The 18166-nt window shown below is 42.3% G+C and overlaps 1 protein-coding gene across 1 annotated transcript; it reads right to left on the minus strand.

Annotated features, from left to right (window-relative positions):
- Nucleotides 1-1807: 1807 nt before the first annotated feature.
- Nucleotides 1808-14169, minus strand: LOC311023023 (CTTNBP2 N-terminal-like protein). The gene is made up of 7 exons (XM_084024669.1): nucleotides 14044-14169; nucleotides 10607-10711; nucleotides 5599-5832; nucleotides 4325-4432; nucleotides 4041-4229; nucleotides 3754-3924; nucleotides 1808-3590 (listed from the first exon to the last, which is right to left on the minus strand). Exons 1-7 carry the CDS (start codon nucleotides 14080-14082, stop codon nucleotides 2643-2645), a joined length of 1794 nt encoding a protein of 597 aa, XP_083880795.1. The 5' UTR covers nucleotides 14083-14169; the 3' UTR covers nucleotides 1808-2642.
- Between the last annotated feature and the right edge of the window lie 3997 nt (nucleotides 14170-18166).

The following is an 18166-nucleotide window of genomic DNA, read 5'->3' on the forward strand; positions in this document are numbered from 1 at the left end:
ATTTAATTATTACCCCTCTTCATGTGGAATCCTAGCAGGAAGCACCATTCTGGGTCATGACCCGTAGCTTTGAATAAACATCTTCTAAAAAGTCATAAGGTTTTAATCAAGTCATGCAGCTGCTAAAGCCTGAGGATTTGAATATTAACACGTTCAAGTAAATTTCAGGTCAGCGATTTGAATGAGAAGAATTACGCTCCTCAAACGAAGCCAAACAAAAAATAAAAACCAGAATGTATGCCACACACTTTTAGAGTTCCTCACAGTAATAACTTTACAAGGTTTTATAATATAGCCTCTTGTCTTCTTCTACACTGTGTTGTCGTCCCGGCAGAAGGACGATAGTTAGAGTAGCAGAGTGGAGTGGCAGCAACGAGGACGTGGCCCCTCACAGCTCATCAACCTGAGCCGGTGTTTATGGAGGCTGAGAAAGATGGGGCTTTGCTCGAGGAACAGGCGTGCCTGTGCTGGATTTGGGGATGCAGCCCTGCTGTAGTCGTCCTACACTGGAATGTTAATTAGATGAGCCGAGCAGAGACTAGGTGACCCGTCGCCGTTACCCGGCCAACCCGTCCCTAACAGCCGAGAGGGGATTTAATGCCACGGGAAGCCCAGTCAGCGTGTGTGCATACATTAGCTAGTCATGATGTCAGGCCACATTGTGTGTGTGTGTGTGTGTGTGTGTGTGTGTGTGTGTGTGTGTGATATTTTTAGGTATTTGTCAAGTATTATCAGTGCACTTACACAACAGGAAACACAACAGAAAATACAGAAATATGAAACATGCAAACATAAAATACAGTTTAGTGCTATAGGATAGTAGAATAATGCTATCAGTACATTATTAACTCCATATTGTATTTTAATGCTGTATACAGTATCTGTAAACTTAATAGCATCTTCACTAAAATGTAGTCTAAAAACATTTTAAAAGATAATATGGTATTTTGTCTAAAATCTCCATGAAAATAACATACCTGTCATTTTTTATAATGGGTGTATAAGCATGGGATCTAACTGATATAACTTCTACTTATTGCTGCATTCTTTATTTTTCAGTGTTAAAAGATCAAGCAAACAACAACACAATCTACTGTAGTGGATGTCATGGTTTGTAATTATTCATGGTTTCCCAGCCTCCTGTAAGCTATTTATCAAATACTGACCTCTAGAGGACACTCCTTGCATGTACAGTACTAAAGCACTAAACTGTGTATCTGTAGATTTTGAACATGAGCAAATCGGTGTCCTCAATATGTAAATCATTATCTGAAGATTCTACTCAAATGCATTTATTATTTTGTAAGAGATTAATTGACTGTATTAGTAACAAGGTAACTTTCTCATCTATTGAATATGCATGTTTTATTAGGCGTGGCAACATTTTGTGCTACTTATGGCTATCACTAATGATTTAAAAACATTTTTTTAAATAAATGATAGAAGGGCTGTTTCCTTTTAGTCGATTAATCAGCCGTTTTGATTTCAGTCTACTGAGATTTATTTCATCAATTGGTTGCTTTTTTTCATGCTGAATGACTTATTTCCAAGAAACACATCTCTGGTGTCATGGACAGCCATACACATCATCTCCAGATTTGAGAAATCTGAAAACAAATCTTTCACAATTTCCTGACATTTTAAAGACCTAGCGATCAATCAATCAAGAAAACAATCGTCTGATTAATTGATCATTAAAAATGACACATTTCAGCCCTACACTAAGTCGCAGAATGTCAGCGAATAGTCAGCATTTATACCTACTAGCAACAGGTAATTCTTATGAGATCATAAATGAAGAGATAAATATGTGACAATCTTTGGGATTAATTTATTATATTTATACTTTGCAGCATTTACAGTACTGTAAAGGATCCGATAAACGTCTGTTACGACAGTATTAATCAAAGCCATGGTTGACTATAAAATACTTGTGTTTTATGATTATTTCTCCTAAATGAAATTCATCAGAATCGCTTCTCTTAAAGAAAACATGTATACAATGGTGCCTGCATATAATCTGAGACTATGAGATTATCATAACTGCAACGTTAAAGTAATACATGATCAAAGCTCAGTATGACACTGATTAGATTATCTGTCGTTAAACTATTATACATTAATAACTAAGGAAGATTTATAAAATTAACTATACATTTTTTATATAAAAATAACAGCTACAGACATATGAGTGCACAATGAAATGAGATATACATTGTAATATATATTCATCCAAGGACTACTTTTTGTATTTGGTCTGAAGACAAATAAAACCTCTTCGGGTGATAAACTGATTTGTATTCTTTGGAAATATAGACACCATAAAAACAGATTTAAGATATTGTGATAGAATGGTGCCAGACATACAGCATTGGCACATTTGAAACTACTATTGGTTGTAACACTTCATTAGTACTAGCCCTTTAACCACTATCTAAAATAGTGACTCAGCGCATTAAAAAATAAAAAATAAAATAAATACAATTATAACAGTGTTTGGAAGGACCTCTGTTCAAATGAGCAAAGGATATAAATCCTGTCGTGTACAAAACAATAACTCAACCATCATATTTATGAGATAAAACCATCGTGTCACAAGCAGAGCAGCAGCTGATTTATTGACGAGTCAAATTAATCGACCGTTAATTAGAAGAAACCACCATGTCCAGCTCTTTGACCGCCTCTTGGCTCGAGGTGAGGCCACAGCTGCCTGAGAGGGGGCTGTCGGAGAAGTGGCTGGCAGATCTGGGCACTGTGGCCGGGGAGGGAGGGGCCTGCGCCAGACCGGGCTTCTTCGGCGGGATAGGTGGGGGGTTGCCCCTGTCCGCCCTGGGGATGGTGGGAGACCTGATCCCCTGTGGAAGCACTCCCGCCGCCCTCCCGATCACGGGAGACAAGGGCGCCGCCAGATTGCGGTAGTCCGTACCGAAGGGCGAATTGTTCGGTGGCGCGAGCTTCGGCGCGGCGCTCTGCTGCGCTGTGGTGAAGCGGGACAGGACTTGGGTGACCGTGCTCCGTGCCATCTGCTTCACCGGGTTGGTTTCTAGGCAGGAGACGCTGATCACGGGGGAGACGTCCTTCGGCGAGAGGGGAGGAGGAGCGGGCTGAGCGGCCTGGGACTGAGGCTCCGGGTCGGCGGTACCCTGGAACTTATGACGGGCGGCGTGGAAGCGCTGGTTGATCCCGGCCTGGTAGGGAGACTGGTAGCTAGCGGGGCTGGGGCTGCCTGGCGAGTGTTTGGCAAGGACAGGTGAGGAGCAGGGTGAGGACGGAGGGAGCGAGGAGGGGGTGGGACTACAGGAGGAGAATGATGTCTGGCTGTGAGAATGTTCATTCCCATTCTGTACACAGATGTTCTCTGAGTTGTTTGGGTCGAGGTGCCCCTTGGTCTCCATCTGACAGTGGTGACCGTTGGGTTGCTCGTTTCCGTCGTCTTCAATGTCCTCAACCATAAGGATCTCCACGGATGTCTTTTCTGGAGGAACCTTCGTGGCCCACTCTTTCCCTTCTGCCTCTACCGGAGGTGTAACCGCCTCCCGTGCGTCGCTCCTCACATCCACATCCTCCAGCTTCCTCTTCAGCTCCTCTACCTGATCACAAAATGGGAAAAGAAGGAGATGGATTTCAATCTGAAACTCGGTTGTGCAATGCAAGCTTTACTCTCTTCTTGCACAAAGATTAAAAGAAATACTTTGTAGTTTGCCAGATGTGTAATTCATGCTACCTGCACTATGACTCCGTTCGTGTTCATACCTTTTGTTGAAGTTGACAGCAGTGAGCTTCCTCCTTCTTCAAACGCGAGCGGAGTTGCTCTCGCTCCGTGTCGAACTCGGCCAGCTGCTCCTCCACCCTCGCCTCCATCCTCAGGGCTCTCCTCCTCTCGTCCTCCAGCTCGTCTCTCAGGCTCTGACAAGCCTCCTTCTCCTGCGTGAGAGGGGGGGGGGGGGAGGAATGTTCAACTGGAGTGCAAAATATATCTAAGCCCCATTATTTGTAACGAGGGAATAAATTGCCTAACTCGGATTTAGTAATGTGAATACCTTGTCTAGCTTGCGGTTCAGCTCGGTCAGCCGGTGACCCTCCTCCAGAGCCCTGGCACTCGCCCATTTGCACTCCTTGGCCAAAGCGCAGGAGAGCTGTTTGTGCTGAGCCCGTTCTTCTTCCAGCTGCTCGGTAATCCGCCGCTGTTCTTTTTCCAAGCGCCGGACCTGACTCCGCTCAAACTCCAGCTGCACCGATGAGAGAGACGAGACGCACAATAAACTAACCGGTCATAGACACTTATTTGTTTGACACTGCAGTCCAGGTAATCATTAGAGGGCACCTGTTGCTGTAAGCGCTCCCGCTCCTTCTCCAGGATGTAAGTGACATCATCTCCCTCCGCCGTGTCCTCCGCGTGCCTCCTCTTCTCCTCCTCCAGATCTGCAATGACCTGAAGCAAACACAGTGGGGCGACAGAGAGTTAGGAGTGAAATTATTTGGGTCTGCTGGATTCTTTTTTACGGCCAATAGCGGCTATTTTGAAGCAATGTGATTACTACATTGTAAGCAAAAAAAATGCCTATGGCAGTCGAGCTAAACGGTTACATAATTCAGTTCATCTAAACGAGTAGCGTGTTCAGCCCGCCTGCGGAGAAAAGTATAGCTTTCGCTCTGCGGTTTAACGAAGGCCAAGATGCTAAAGTGCTTTTTTGTTTGCACAGTTTCAACAGACGCAATGGGAAATCATTATGTGCAACAGTAATTTACACAAGAAAACAACAAAATGACTGTTTTTGATACAACACAGTGACGTGTTGCATTACCATCAGTAAGTTTTAGTGTGTTTGCACTCAAGCTCAAGCAAAAAAAAGAGAAAACATCACAGTGCATGTCTTTTTTTTTCTTCCTTTTTTTGTTTTCCACTGTCCCCTTGTGCTTGAGTGGTACTTTTGCATGTATATGTTCCTTCTTGGAAACGGTCCATTCTGAATGATTTTGTTTAGCTGCAATTAGCAGCTCTTTAGCTTGTTGAGTCGTTTGATTGGTCCGCTCTTTGGCAGCCGCAGTTGAAATTTGGCACGGAGGTCAAGTGTTTGTGAGGTTTGCGTGTGTGTGTGTGTGTGTGTGTGTGTGTGTGTGTGTGTGTGTGTGTGTGTGTGTGTGTGTGTGTGTGTGTGTGTGTGTGTGTGTGTGTGTGTGTGTGTTTGTGTCTGTGTGTGTGTGTTTGTGTCTGTGTGTGTGTATGTGTGTGTGTGTGTGTGTGTTTGTGTCTGTGTGTGTATGTGTGTGTGTATGTGTGTGTGTGTGTGTGTGTGTATGTGTGTGTGCAGCCATTGCAAAATGTTATTCTGCTGTTCCTGAATTAACCTTGGCGAAAACAAAAAGGTTTTTAATGAAGAGGGATGATTTATTTGTTAGTGAGTTAATTCGTTTTGTGTTTTGTGGGCAGCAGTTTTGTAACACTGTAAACCAAATCTTAACAAATCCTCATTGCACATTCTCCATTCACAATTTTTCAATATTTTTACGCCACTGAGGCCAATTTGTATCGTTTCCCAGTTGATTATTATTTTTTTTTTCAAAAAGGAACAAATTGAGAAGCACACATCCACCCACCCTTCTATGCCTGCTTTCTGCTGCCGCCAGCTGGGCCAACATCTTCTCCTGCATCCTCCTGCAGTGGCTCACCACCAGCTTGAGGACCACCAGAGGGTTGGAGGTGGAGGAGGAACAGCCCGGGTCTTTGTTCTGATCCCCGACTGCCTCGCTGTCTCTCTGCAGGGCCAGGAAGGGGTCGCTGAGGTTGTACCTGCTGTAGCGCTCCTGGATGAACAGCTCTTTGCTCTGGCCCTGAAAAGATGACGAGAGTGAGATGAAGCAGTGAGGGTTTTCACTCATCCAGTGAAAGAATCTCGATGAATGACCACGACATTTGTGATATGCATTCATTCATTATAATACCTTTTTTTTATCTTCCTACTCTTCAGCTAAAACCATTATCAGGGCAAAATCTACATTTGTCTAATCATTTTGTAAATTACCCATTAGCTGCAAAAGTTATGACATTCCCATCAGCCTCAGGGGTACTTTGTTTATTGCCAATCAAAGTTTCAATATGATGAATTGGTCATTTTAGCATTCAGTCAAAAAATGATTATGATATGATCATTATCATACGCTGCCTTTATTTCTCTCACACTTAAACAGGAAATCCAACACTGAGTTGCGCAGCACATGATCCCCATCTCTACTGCTAAAGCGCTTAATTATCTGTAGATAAAGAAAGGGGAAGAGCGAGGGAGGAAATGCATGAACGTGCATGAGAAAAGAGTGCTAACAGGAGGAAGGATCAACAGATGGTGTGTGTCTGTCTATCTTTAGCAGGACAGCTGCTCTGGACTGGGCCTCGGCCAAGGCAGACCTGTTTTCTGTTTAACTCACGACAAAGGAGGGATAATAACAGCAAGACATTTCAGGTTCAGCAGATGCCTTTGGGCCTGCCGTGGAAAAGGTGGGCTGAAGTGAGTGAGAGGGGGGAGGAGGAGGAGGGCTACAGCGGAACTGGCAACGTGTCTTCGTGAAGGTTTCAACAAAAGAGGATCAAAAGATTATAGAGAACAGTATCCTCTCTGGCAGGGTGAGGACAGAGCTCCTGATGACTGATACCGAGATTACTGGATAAGTTCAAAGTGTAGTCAAGAGTGTGGACGGTCCTGTGGAGCAACAGTCAACCGGTTCCCCAGAACAGAGCATTTAACTGCTGACTGACGGGCGTCGGAACATAACCCCGATTGCACCAATCTGTCGTGTTCTCATCCAAGTCCCATCATGTCCGAGTAATGAGGCATGTATCGGATCGGTGCATCCCTAATTTACGTATAATTTTGCCTGACTGAACTATTGATTCAACAGTCAAACATTTGCTGCGGTAATTATGGCATTCTGACTTTTATGTACGGACACGTTAACCCCAGGATGAGAAATACAGACTGACTGATGGCTGCAGTCACACAGACGGAGAAGTTCAAGCAATATTCCACCGCAGATCACAGGCTTTGTGATTGTCATCTTCAACAATATTAGCTCATCTGGCACAAAGAGAGGAGGGCAAGGCCGTGAGGCTTTGCTGCTGTTATTTGATCCAGTCCGCTGAGTGTGAAGGCAGATCAAACGGCACAGAGGGTGAAACGGGGGAACGCAGGATGCCCGAGAGAATTCAAAAATGCCTCTCAAATATGGGCACTATCGGGAGCCCGATGACCACGGAGCACCTCAACAAAAAGCCTTGTGTTTAATGTAGAATTGGTTATGTTAAAGGTTGTATCAGCGATTCTGGTTGCCCTCACTTCCGTTGCGAGATCCAAAACAAACAGAGCCAGCTAGCCCCTCCCTCCCGTGTTTTGAAAATGATGTTGGCTGCTACTCACATGTCCAGAAGAAACAGTGCGACCTCGGCATCCGATTTAAATCCTCTTAGTTCTTTTACTTCCGTCCATCTTTCCATGGCCTTCCCGATGCTTATTCTGGTCTTGGAAAATACACGCTGGTATTCTCTCACTCTTTCTCTTCTTGGGTATTGGATTGGATTCCGCCATTCTAGCTTCTGATAACACCGTCAGCTGACCTCCTTTAGCTACCACTTCGCGTGCACGAGCGCGAAACACCCACCCCTTGTCTGTGATTGGTTGGAACACTGTTTATTTTGCTTTTGAGGTGTTGGTAGTTTTTGTGTACGCGTTTTTTTTGACGGCCTGCTTATGGGGCGGGCAGCTAGCGGATCGTGAGGTAAAAACAGGTGAATGTGATCATTAATGTTTCGGCCCAGAATCGCTGATACAACCTTTAAGGTATCCAATGTAACTGACATTTGTGTGCCGAAGATGTTTTTTTAATTCATACTTCTTATATATAAAGACTAAAAATGGAATAGAGATACTATAGTTATTATACGATATACTATAGTATACCCCCCCAAAAAATAGGTAGATATCTAATTTTGAAGAGAAATCTTCAAAGAGAGATCTGTCTGCAGGTTTGGCAGACAGCCCTTCCCTGTTCCCATCAATGACTGTCTGTCTGATATCATTTTTGTGGTCGAAGATTAAATATGCTTGGATCAGGTTTCCATTCTTGACAGCTACAATGCTCGAGGATATATTCAGTCTGACTTTCGTTGCTGCAGTTATTTGTCATACTACTCCCACCTAATTTGTAAGCCATTACTCATATAAGAGGAAAACATTTTCAAACAAGCAAAGTCATCACAAATAATGTGAGAATGTACTGTTTTTCTTTGTCAGTGGATAATTGGCCTTTAAACGCTTTTTTTTCTCCTCTAATTCACAGGACCCTTCTTCCACAAAAGTTCACTCACAAGCTCCTAAACACTTCTTTCTCAGCTCTCTCTTCCCAGCCCTTCAATGCACAGTCAGACTTCCACAACACAAAAGGAGGCTGTTTTCCTCGGAGGGAGTTTATTCTTTTGCTGACACACGCCTGGATTCTTTCAGTTGTGCAGCGTTAGATGACAAGATCTGCATAAGGTGATATATGAACTCACCCTGGAGTCCTATAGATGTCAGAGCTGCGTGCTAAAGAGCTGAAATGCTTAATGCGTGTGAAACGGCAAGTAAATGGATGTCTGAAGGATACTACTCATCATAAGCACATGACTGTGGATGCTTCAGTAGCCGAGTTCTTCCAATCAGCTGATGCTATGAAAACGAGGCTATTTTTTCTCTGCTCCAGTGCTACAAAGAACACACACACACTCTCTCACACACACACACTAACACACACAGTAAACCTGTTTTTAAGCACGTCCATTTGGAAACTCTCGTCAACCACACCATGGGAACCCGACAGTTAATTAAAAGGCTCATTTCCATATTTGAGTCCCCCTTTGAACTTAAAATAAAGACTCATATTCCTTTTCCCAAAGCAAACAAAAAAAAAAAGGACGACTGGATCACTACAGAGCTCTGTGTGCCAAACACGAGCGTTGCCAGAGACTAACTTCCTTTTGAAAGCCACAGCGTGAGCAGCTGCAGAAGTGAGTCATGAAAGGGGGAAAATGCAGCGGATAGTTAGGATGCCATTGATAGTTCTGCATAATGAAATAAATAGGACCATACAAAAAAACTGCATCATTAACCACGCATCCTGTACTCAAGCTACATCCTGTTGAAAACCACCGATACGAATTAGTAAAGATTTTTTAAAACACAAGAGTGAAGAATGAAAACTCACCAGTTCCCTCGCTTTTTAACCAGAGGAGTAGAAAAGCACTGAGTGGGAACAGGGGTGTTGTTACCATGGTGATTCGTGGTTGAGCTAAACATTTGTCACATGGCAGTGTGGCAGTGACGCATCGGTTAAGATTGACATGAGCTACATGACTGGACCTACTTCTTCGTCCTGTTGTGGGAACAAGGAGACTCACACTAGAAACTCTGTGACTAAAGTTACAGTCGTGTCTAATACAGTCCAGCCGGTTTGAGGCAAGATGAAAAGTCACAGGATCACCATTTCATCCTCATGCCAATCCATCCCATAATTGTGCACTGGACTGATGGACAGACATAGAGCCACGCTGCCAGAGAGGCTCTAATCAAAAGGTTCATGTAGTGATGTTTTGCATGATAACAATCTGCTTTCGTGTGAGGACGAGACCCAGAATTCCACATCCACACAAGTCCTCATCAGTAGAACAGCGGTAAGGTATTAGGCTGCGTTTCACCTTTGCAGAGACGCCGTGCTGCAAAGAAGCGATCGGTTCACCTCAGAGATCTGTAACCACTTACTCCCCTGTAATTAATGTCCTACCGGTCAGTGATTATACCCTTAATCAAAGCCTTGTTAACCATTAACACTGCAGCATTGATCTAAACCCCGGACCTGAATGGGTTAACGTTCAGCCATATTCCCCCTCAAGCTCCAGTTAAGGCCAATGTTTATTTGTTCACTCCTACTCTTGCTCACATTGAATCATCAGGCACTCGCCGTGCTGGAAGTCTTCTTGCCTTAGATGGCCAGATCCCGGGAGGGATGTAGGAATGTGGTCTAGACACAACACATGAACATGGAGCAGTCGGCTGCTCTCTCCTTTCACCGACTGTCTCTCCAGTTTTGCTCTTTCAATGGTGCATTTCACAAAAGGAAATGTTGAATAGCATTCCCTGAGCACAGAGGCTGTAAAGCTAAAATATTAATAGTGAGAATAAACATCTCAGAAAGGCTTTTTTGCAGAAAGGCTCCATCCTTGAGTCGCTTATTCACTGCTTATTTATCACGGCGTGTTACTGAAGTAAGTTTACAGCTGTTTGAATGGTAAGACACCCTTAAGGCCATCCAACTAGTGACTGAAAGCTGGAGTTTGTACGCCTGCAGGACACAGTGTGGGGGAAAATAGCCCGACTGAATCCTTTAATTGAAACGCAGCATTTAATCCTGCTGCTAAAGAAAGACATCCTGAGCCTGGAACCAGCTGATCTGGGCTGATTTGTGCACTCTGCATTGTGTCTTTTTCTAATTGAGTATATTTATGTTCAAGTTCGCTGGGATCATGCAGGCGTTCAGAGAATCATATAGATAGGATTGTGTCAGCAGCTCCATTGATGGGTACCTTTAGGGCATCGATGACCAGGTCCCGGGCCTCCAGCTCTCCTTCCAGGATGCTGAAAAGCATCAGCAGCTCAGGCTTGGTCAAACTCTCCATATTCAGCTTGGACTGTGAGGGCAATAGATGAGAGAAAAGAACTTGGTTAATTTAATTCAGATTTCATTTATTTCATTTCTATTCTATTAGACTTCTATTATTCAACTCCAAACGAGAAAAAAAAAAAACTATGTACTAAACTAAAGCAAACGTCTCCAATTCCTACAAATCAGGCATGCAGACAGACATCTGATCTATCCGGAGCAGCCCACTGATTTATGAGCTTTGTGTGGATATGTGGTTATTATATTGGGAGAGGGGTAATTATGCAGCACAGAACCCGTGTACAAACTATGTAGTAACATTTTTCTCCCATGGGAAAAAAGAAACCTCACAGCTTATGCTGGGTGCAATTTAAATAACAAAAAATATTTAAGTAGGCAAGGGGGGTGATATAGCTCAAGTAAAATGTGAGAAACATAGTTTTGGGACCTTTCCACACAATGCAGCACCCCAGACATGGCAACAAAGCAGGCTGGCATGCTCGTCAAGCACAGATGGATGTATCAAACAAGAGACAGTCCAGCTTCCAGCATCCAAGCTGTTCCATCATCTGTCTCCAAAAACTTAAAAGCTGACTCACTGGCAAAAAGCGTAAAACTTAACCTTTGAAATCAGTCGTTGAAAAATAATATCACTTTGTTTGTTTTGCCCCCTCCGCCGCATGTTCATTCAGAACGAGTCCCGTGACAGGTGGTTGTTTTGTGTTGGAAATGCGATGTGGTCTCTTTGTAGTGTCTCTGCACTCTAATCTCACAGCTGTGTTGGTTCTGCTCACGAGCCCCGCGGTGTCCACACCTCAAACATCCAACCGCACTCTGGCCGAGGGAGCGTATGCGGGAGTGCTCTTTGAAATGAGATCAAAGCTGTCGATGTTGTTACACCAAGCATCCTTTTTTTCTCTCTCTCTCTCTCCAGATCATAACGTGGGACGTTTAGCACGGCTCGACAGTCATTTTAATAGCGTTTGCCAGGGCCCGGCAACTCGGCTGCAGCTTGCGGTTGATGAAACTGAAAACAAAGTTGCCTAATATGTTGATTAATTAAGATACTATGCAGTTCAAAGGTCAGCTTAATAATGATAATATGACATGTTTAGATGTGTATTAGAGGTGGGAGAAATAATGCTTTGTTGAATGATTCTGCATCGATGTACTAAAGTCTATGATTGATTATTAATTTTTTTCTTGGGCAAACTTTCCACATTTTATATAAGTAATGTTGGTTTCACAGATTTGAAGGAAAAATGCTCATTACATTTAAATCCAAAATAGAGATGCATCATGATGCGTTTAATAATCAAATCGTCTTAATTAGTATAATAAGTATAATTTTGATGATTAGATACTCCACCTCACAATTTTCCTTTTTCGTAAATGTTCATCTCGCTCTTTGTCAGTTGAATCAATTTGCCCGTTAGCCGGTGATGTTGACGCCTTGGTCAAAGGTTTCACCCCACAGTTAAACAACTTCTTCTGCTTCCCATTGTCTCTAAAAAACGGATGTAAACGCAGCAAACGCACATGCAGCATTGTGTTGACTGTAATGGCCAATAAAGTAAATAAATAACTAATGCAACAAATGGTTGCCAAAAGCAACGCCCTTTACAGGTTTGACTGTCCAGCCCTGGTGTAGGATAGATCTACGCCTAGCTTGAATCACAAAACGAGATTACTTCTGAAATGTGTCTGAAGGATTTGAAAGGGTCCTCCTCCTCGCTGCTGTTGGTGGGACTGTTAACCGCACCTGAACCTGAACCAGGCCTGGGCTCCGCTGTGGTCAACACAACTTTCCACATCATGAAGTCACCCACAGGGGGGGCTGATCTCTCAGAGCACTGGTTGCATAATGAGAGGGGGGGGGGGGCTGGCATTTTCAATAACATCTTAAATATACCGTGACACTTATGCAGAAATGAGCAGAGGAATAAAGCCACGACCCCGGTGAACTGAACCTACAGTACAGACTAATCCCTACAGCAGCGTCCTCTCACAAAGAGGGCACAGTGTGTTTTAGCTCTGCCTTCAAGCAGCACTCACGGCCTGTGGCTTAACCACAGGGTTAAAATGCTAATTAAACTCCAGCATACACACCTCCCTTGGTTTTTGCTTTTTACAGGCTCGCTCGCTAATTTCACAGGCCGGCTGTAATCACTGTGCGAAGAGTGCGAGCCGTGGTATGAGAAATGACTGGACTCATCATTTTAATATTTTATATATATATAATATTATATTATTAAGAGTTTACTCATGAGGGCACACAAAACACTAAACGACAGCATGGGAAACACAGATATTCCCACACGGTCTCTCCACTTCCGATGACGGAAGGACCTGTGTCCATAATCCTTTTTTATCCGTGTTATTTTAAGCCCCGGCCGGCCATGTGCCTCATCTGCAACAGTGTCAACTCATTAAAAACACATCGGCGTCTGCTGCAAACACATATGCTTTTGCTGTGGTGCAGAGAGGCCCCTCGGTTAGAGGATGAACCTTCTCCAATCACATCAAACGTCCATTTAAAAAACACTCTTCTTTTTACTCTGGGGGACGGTTTATACAATAACTGCTCAAGTTGAATCAAAAGTCAAGCTAGCAATGTGCACAATAATTCAGATTACAATCCGACAGTATGAATACCGTCCACGTTTGCCTTGTCTCTGAACCTTCTCAGTCACATCATCTTCCAGCTGGCTGCACTGGTAAGGGAGGGGGGGTGTGCAGGGATGCAAACTCTGTGAATGCTTTCTTTGGCCCACAAAATAAAGGGTCATCTAAGGGGAAGCCTGTAGCCTGAGAGGTCTTCTGCTAATCCAGATGCAGCATGGCTGGATGCTAAATTGGATTTGGTAGCCAACCTATTTATTTTTTTTACTTCAGCTCAGCTCGCTGCCCCAGTGGCTTTTTTTCCCTTCTTCTTCTTTGATGCAGCTTAGTCTTTTAAAAACGAATTCATTAAACCATGACAATACCGAGTTAAATGAGCGTTATTTGACAACAATAAATGTATTCAATCAGCACTCTGGTGGAGAATGAACGGTCATCATCATCAGTCTGACTGCGGGGAGATGACATGTCGCCATTCTTCTTCCCTGAAAACACGTTTTTTTTTTTAAAGGATACGTACTTTTGATGTGTCTCTGCCCGAACAAACACACTTTCCTGACATTTCATCCAGAGAAGATGTTAGACCGAACGGTTCGGCCTGGAGCCTTACCAACTTTTTTCTTTTCTACTTTTTCTTTTCGGACCGAAAAAAGTGGCTAAAACACGGAGATACACTGCGGGTTATCGTCTCCGGCGTCACAACGCCGACAAAAACACGTTTTCCGCGGGTCTTCTTACCTTCATGAGTCCCTCGGAGCTCTTTGAAAACTCCAGCATGAACTTTTCTCCTGTCAGGAGATTTGTTTCACTTGATTTGCGTCCTCTGATCCCCGACGCAGCGGAACAGCGAGCGTCCAAGCAACCGTTCTGACTGACGGCCGAGCTGGCCAATAAGACGAGGCGGAGCGTTTACCGCTGACCAATCAGAGACGGGCTTCTTGAAAAGGGGGCAGAAACTCTGGCGTCCCACCTCCTTGGATTTTGGTTGGATTTCTTTGTTTAGCATTTCTTGAGTGCCTGCCTCTTCTCCAGGAATTTCTTGTAGACACGTTAAGAGTTTTCAGCCTGCTATTTTAATTACTTTGCAGGTATTTTGCTGAACGGAATGTTAAACGTGATATTATCTTTTGTTTGTGGTCCTAAATACCAAAAATGCTCACATAAGTAAAATGATTAATAGCACAATAGAACACTACTTTCACTGAAGTATAATTGTGAATTCTTTTAGTAAAGTCGCCTTTTTGTTGAAAAATATACTTATGATTTCATGTTATGTAATGCGTTACATTATTGGAATGTTATTGATGCATTCATGTGTAAACAATATTATAACATAATTGTAAGTATCTTTATTACAAAGAAACACATTTTTAATTGTGTCTAGAACATCTTGGTAAAGTAACTTGTACTTTCAGTTCATAGGTGGATTAAATACCAACATTTCTGAAGTGAAGTGAAGTATGAATGACCATGCAGTGACCAACGATTCGATAAAATAAATTATGAATGGCATGGAACATAAACAAGATTTTAGAAAAGTATCGGTCATAGCTCCTTTTCTCCCGTAAGATGCATTAAATGTATACACTGCCTGTCAACCTTTTTTATGAATGATTCCAGCATAATTGATTATTCCAGCAAAAGCATCCCTTGACGACTGGATTTGTGGGAGCCAGAGTAGTAGTAGCAGAGAGAAATGTCAGTGAGTTTCTGAGTTCACCTGGAAAATCAAGAGGTTTACAGGCTGTCGATGGAGCTAATATAACAGCCAGCCATACGAAGTAAAGCACTGACAGCTCAGAGCAGCAACAGCTGGAGGTATTACAATATCCCGTTTTCCTGAAATCACGGGAACAAGACTTCCTACAACTCCTGGCTCTTATTAGCAGCACACAAACATGACTGTGGAGGAACACATTTATAGCCGGGGATGCAGCTGTGTTGTTGTTTTTGTTGTTGTTGTGAGCCGTGAGGTACATGCATCCAGATGCCATATGACACAAATCAGATGAGGTAATCACTGTGGTGTAGACCTGGAAATTCACAGCTGTAATGCATAATAGCTGCCAGTAGAGTGCAATGCTCACATAACTCAAATCACAGTTACAGTAGCCAAAGTGGTTTTGTCACCAATATGCAGAATTATATGTGTATTTTATTTGATCAGGAATTATGTTGATATCAATATCTCATTTACAAGTGAGTACCACACAGTATAAAGAAATAGAATAAAAAGCATAATAATGATATTGACATAAAAATGATGAATATCATGTTTGTTTGTTTTTTAAATACATGCATATAGCCCAAGGCTGTCTTTCTGTTATTGCACGGACACATAGAGTTACAAGAGTTATAAATATAATGTCTACAGCAGTGGCAATAAATAAGGTGGTAATGTTTGAAGTAGTCCTCTATAAATAAATACATAAATAAATAAATATAAGTGTTGATCTAGCCTGGCAGAGCCCACCTTATGATGCAAGACATAGTGATGGATTCCATATGGGTCATAAGTGATACATCAAGAGCTGAGTAATAGGTAACATCTAGATGTTTAAGATTAGCTGGAGCATGTATATAAATAACATTTCTACAATACAGAGAGAAGGGTCATTTCCACAATCCTTTTCGTAACATGGAAACCGAACCTGTTTCTTTACAAAACAAGTTGCATCCTTCATTTTTGACTCAAGTTTTAATAATAAAAATAACAATAAACTTAATTTATCACCTTAAAAAGTACAGTTACAAGGTGCTCTACAAGATTCAATTCATTTTCAAAGTCCCAACATTAGGAGCAAGTTGTCTATATGAGTTTTAAAAGTTAATGTCCAAAAGGCAATATACCATTTTGAAGTGCTGATATAAACGTTTTAATCCGTATATTAAGTTTAAAGCCAATCAGTGCATACTGTAGGGTATTAAATGAAACTCGCAGACTATAAATGGCTGACTGGATACAGCTGCCTGTGATTATGAAAAAGTATCATCTGCATAAAAAAATGGATTACTTGTATTGATGGCCATGGCAACTTATTCATATAAATGGTAAATGGCACAGGATGCTACAATGGATCCCTGTGGAATGCCCTTATCCATTGGAAGAAACTCAAGCTTAACATCCTCTACGTTTCCACATCTGGCTTTCTGAAAGGTATACTAAACTAACTGAAAGTGTTTGAGTCCGTCTACTGAGGACCTGGATCAGACCATTTGTTGGAGATCAGATCCACATAGAAGATTGACTTTGCTTTTCTTATTGAGGCTATACATTCTTTCCTTAGCAGACTGAGGGCAAGTCAATAAGAGGGGTCCCAGTGTGTCTTTAGGGCCCAGGTTTTGTTCCTTAAGTCAAGGAAGTTCAATAATTCAGAAGTGAACGGGGCCTACATCGATCCTGGTGTAACATTTTAAAGGGTGCTAAGCTTATTCTACACTCGTAAGTCACATCCAATAAGATCATCAGCCAAATGCTAAAAACAGTGATTTAAAAAAGCAAAAACAAAAAAGATTATGCACTCTGATGTGTTCGACAGCAACTGAAGTTACAAGATATACCAACAGACAAGGTTATAAGATGGTGCAACAGAGAATCCCTCATCTATATGCTGTATATTTGTGCTATTTTATAACAGTGTCCACTTTTCTGTTATTTTGAAGGTATACGTGGGGCAATTGAGACAATTCTGCAGGGAGCGTCAGCCTTAATACTTTTTAATAATTAGATTATGTTATGTTCTGGGTTTGCTTTGATAAATAAAACGGTGGGAAAGTTACCATTCAACTATTTTACTTACAAATCTGAGGTACTGACCATTTCTAATTTCCATGCTATTATATACATTCCTATAAATAGGTGCACCTACTCTGTTCCTCAGGGTGGTTTCTCCTTTATCATCAGCTGCAATCATTTTTTTTTTTTATTCGCCATCTGATAAAAGTGTTGTGTACCGAAACTTTGCACACTGTTTCCAATGCGTTTTAGCAGTTTGTGTTTCGAAAATTCACAATATAAAACAAAACTGAATTAATTATGTTGGAGCAATGGATAGTGCTAGTCTCAACCAGGGCTAATGAATGAATGGCATTAGCAAGAAGCTATCTTTTAGCAGCCTAGAGTACTTTCTCCCCATATTGTTTTATTTCTTTATCGTAAAGTGCTTTGTGCTGGAAGACAAAGTGAATCCATTTATCGGATAGCATTTTGGATAATGACGTTTGCATTTATGATTGCTCTGCGTGGAATTTTTTATTTTTTATTTTTTTTTTTAAGATTTTTTTTAGGCTTTTATTAGCAGTGGATAGATCGGAAACATGAGGAGAGAGAGAGGGGATGTGACATGCAGCAAAGGACCTCCGGCCGGGATTCGAACCGGGGTCGGCTGCGTATGTACGTTCGTACATGGCATGCGCTCTAACCACTCCGCCAACTGCGCGCCCTCTGCGTGGAAATTTAACATGTTTTGTAAACTTCAGTGACGGACTGCAGCATGATGACAGAGAGAAGAATGCTGAAACGTGATAAAAACTATGATGATACATAATTATTTTTAATCTTAAATGTTTAACCGATAAACCTGTTCCAGACAAGTGTTCTCATGACCCCCCCAGGTCACTAAGTGGTTGAACCCTCAATTTACTACTTGCCTTGATAGACTGACAGAGCAGAGACACCACAGATAACTGAAGGTCAGTCTCGACTCTCAAACTGATTTATGAAGTCAGGGGATCCTCAGTTTATGACCTGAGCTTTTTTCCCCAGAGCGGCACATCCAATTGTGAATAAATGGCTAAAATTAAAATGCACTTTAACTGATATCTTTTGATGAGCTAACGGGTTTAATAATGTGAACGCTTC

This window comes from Eutrigla gurnardus (assembly GCF_963514095.1).
Source record: "Eutrigla gurnardus genome assembly, chromosome: 2".
Lineage (NCBI taxonomy): Eukaryota > Metazoa > Chordata > Actinopteri > Perciformes > Triglidae > Eutrigla > Eutrigla gurnardus.

Coding starts and splice junctions, on each gene's coding strand:
- LOC311023023 (XM_084024669.1), bottom strand. CDS start 14,082: ATGCTGGAGTTTTCAAAGAGCTCCGAGGGACTCATGAAG. Junction 10,712..14,043: donor GCTCCGAGGGACTCATGAAG/GTAAGAAGACCC, acceptor TTGCCCTCACAG/TCCAAGCTGAATATGGAGAG. Junction 3,591..3,753: donor GCTGTCAACTTCAACAAAAG/GTATGAACACGA, acceptor TTTTGTGATCAG/GTAGAGGAGCTGAAGAGGAA.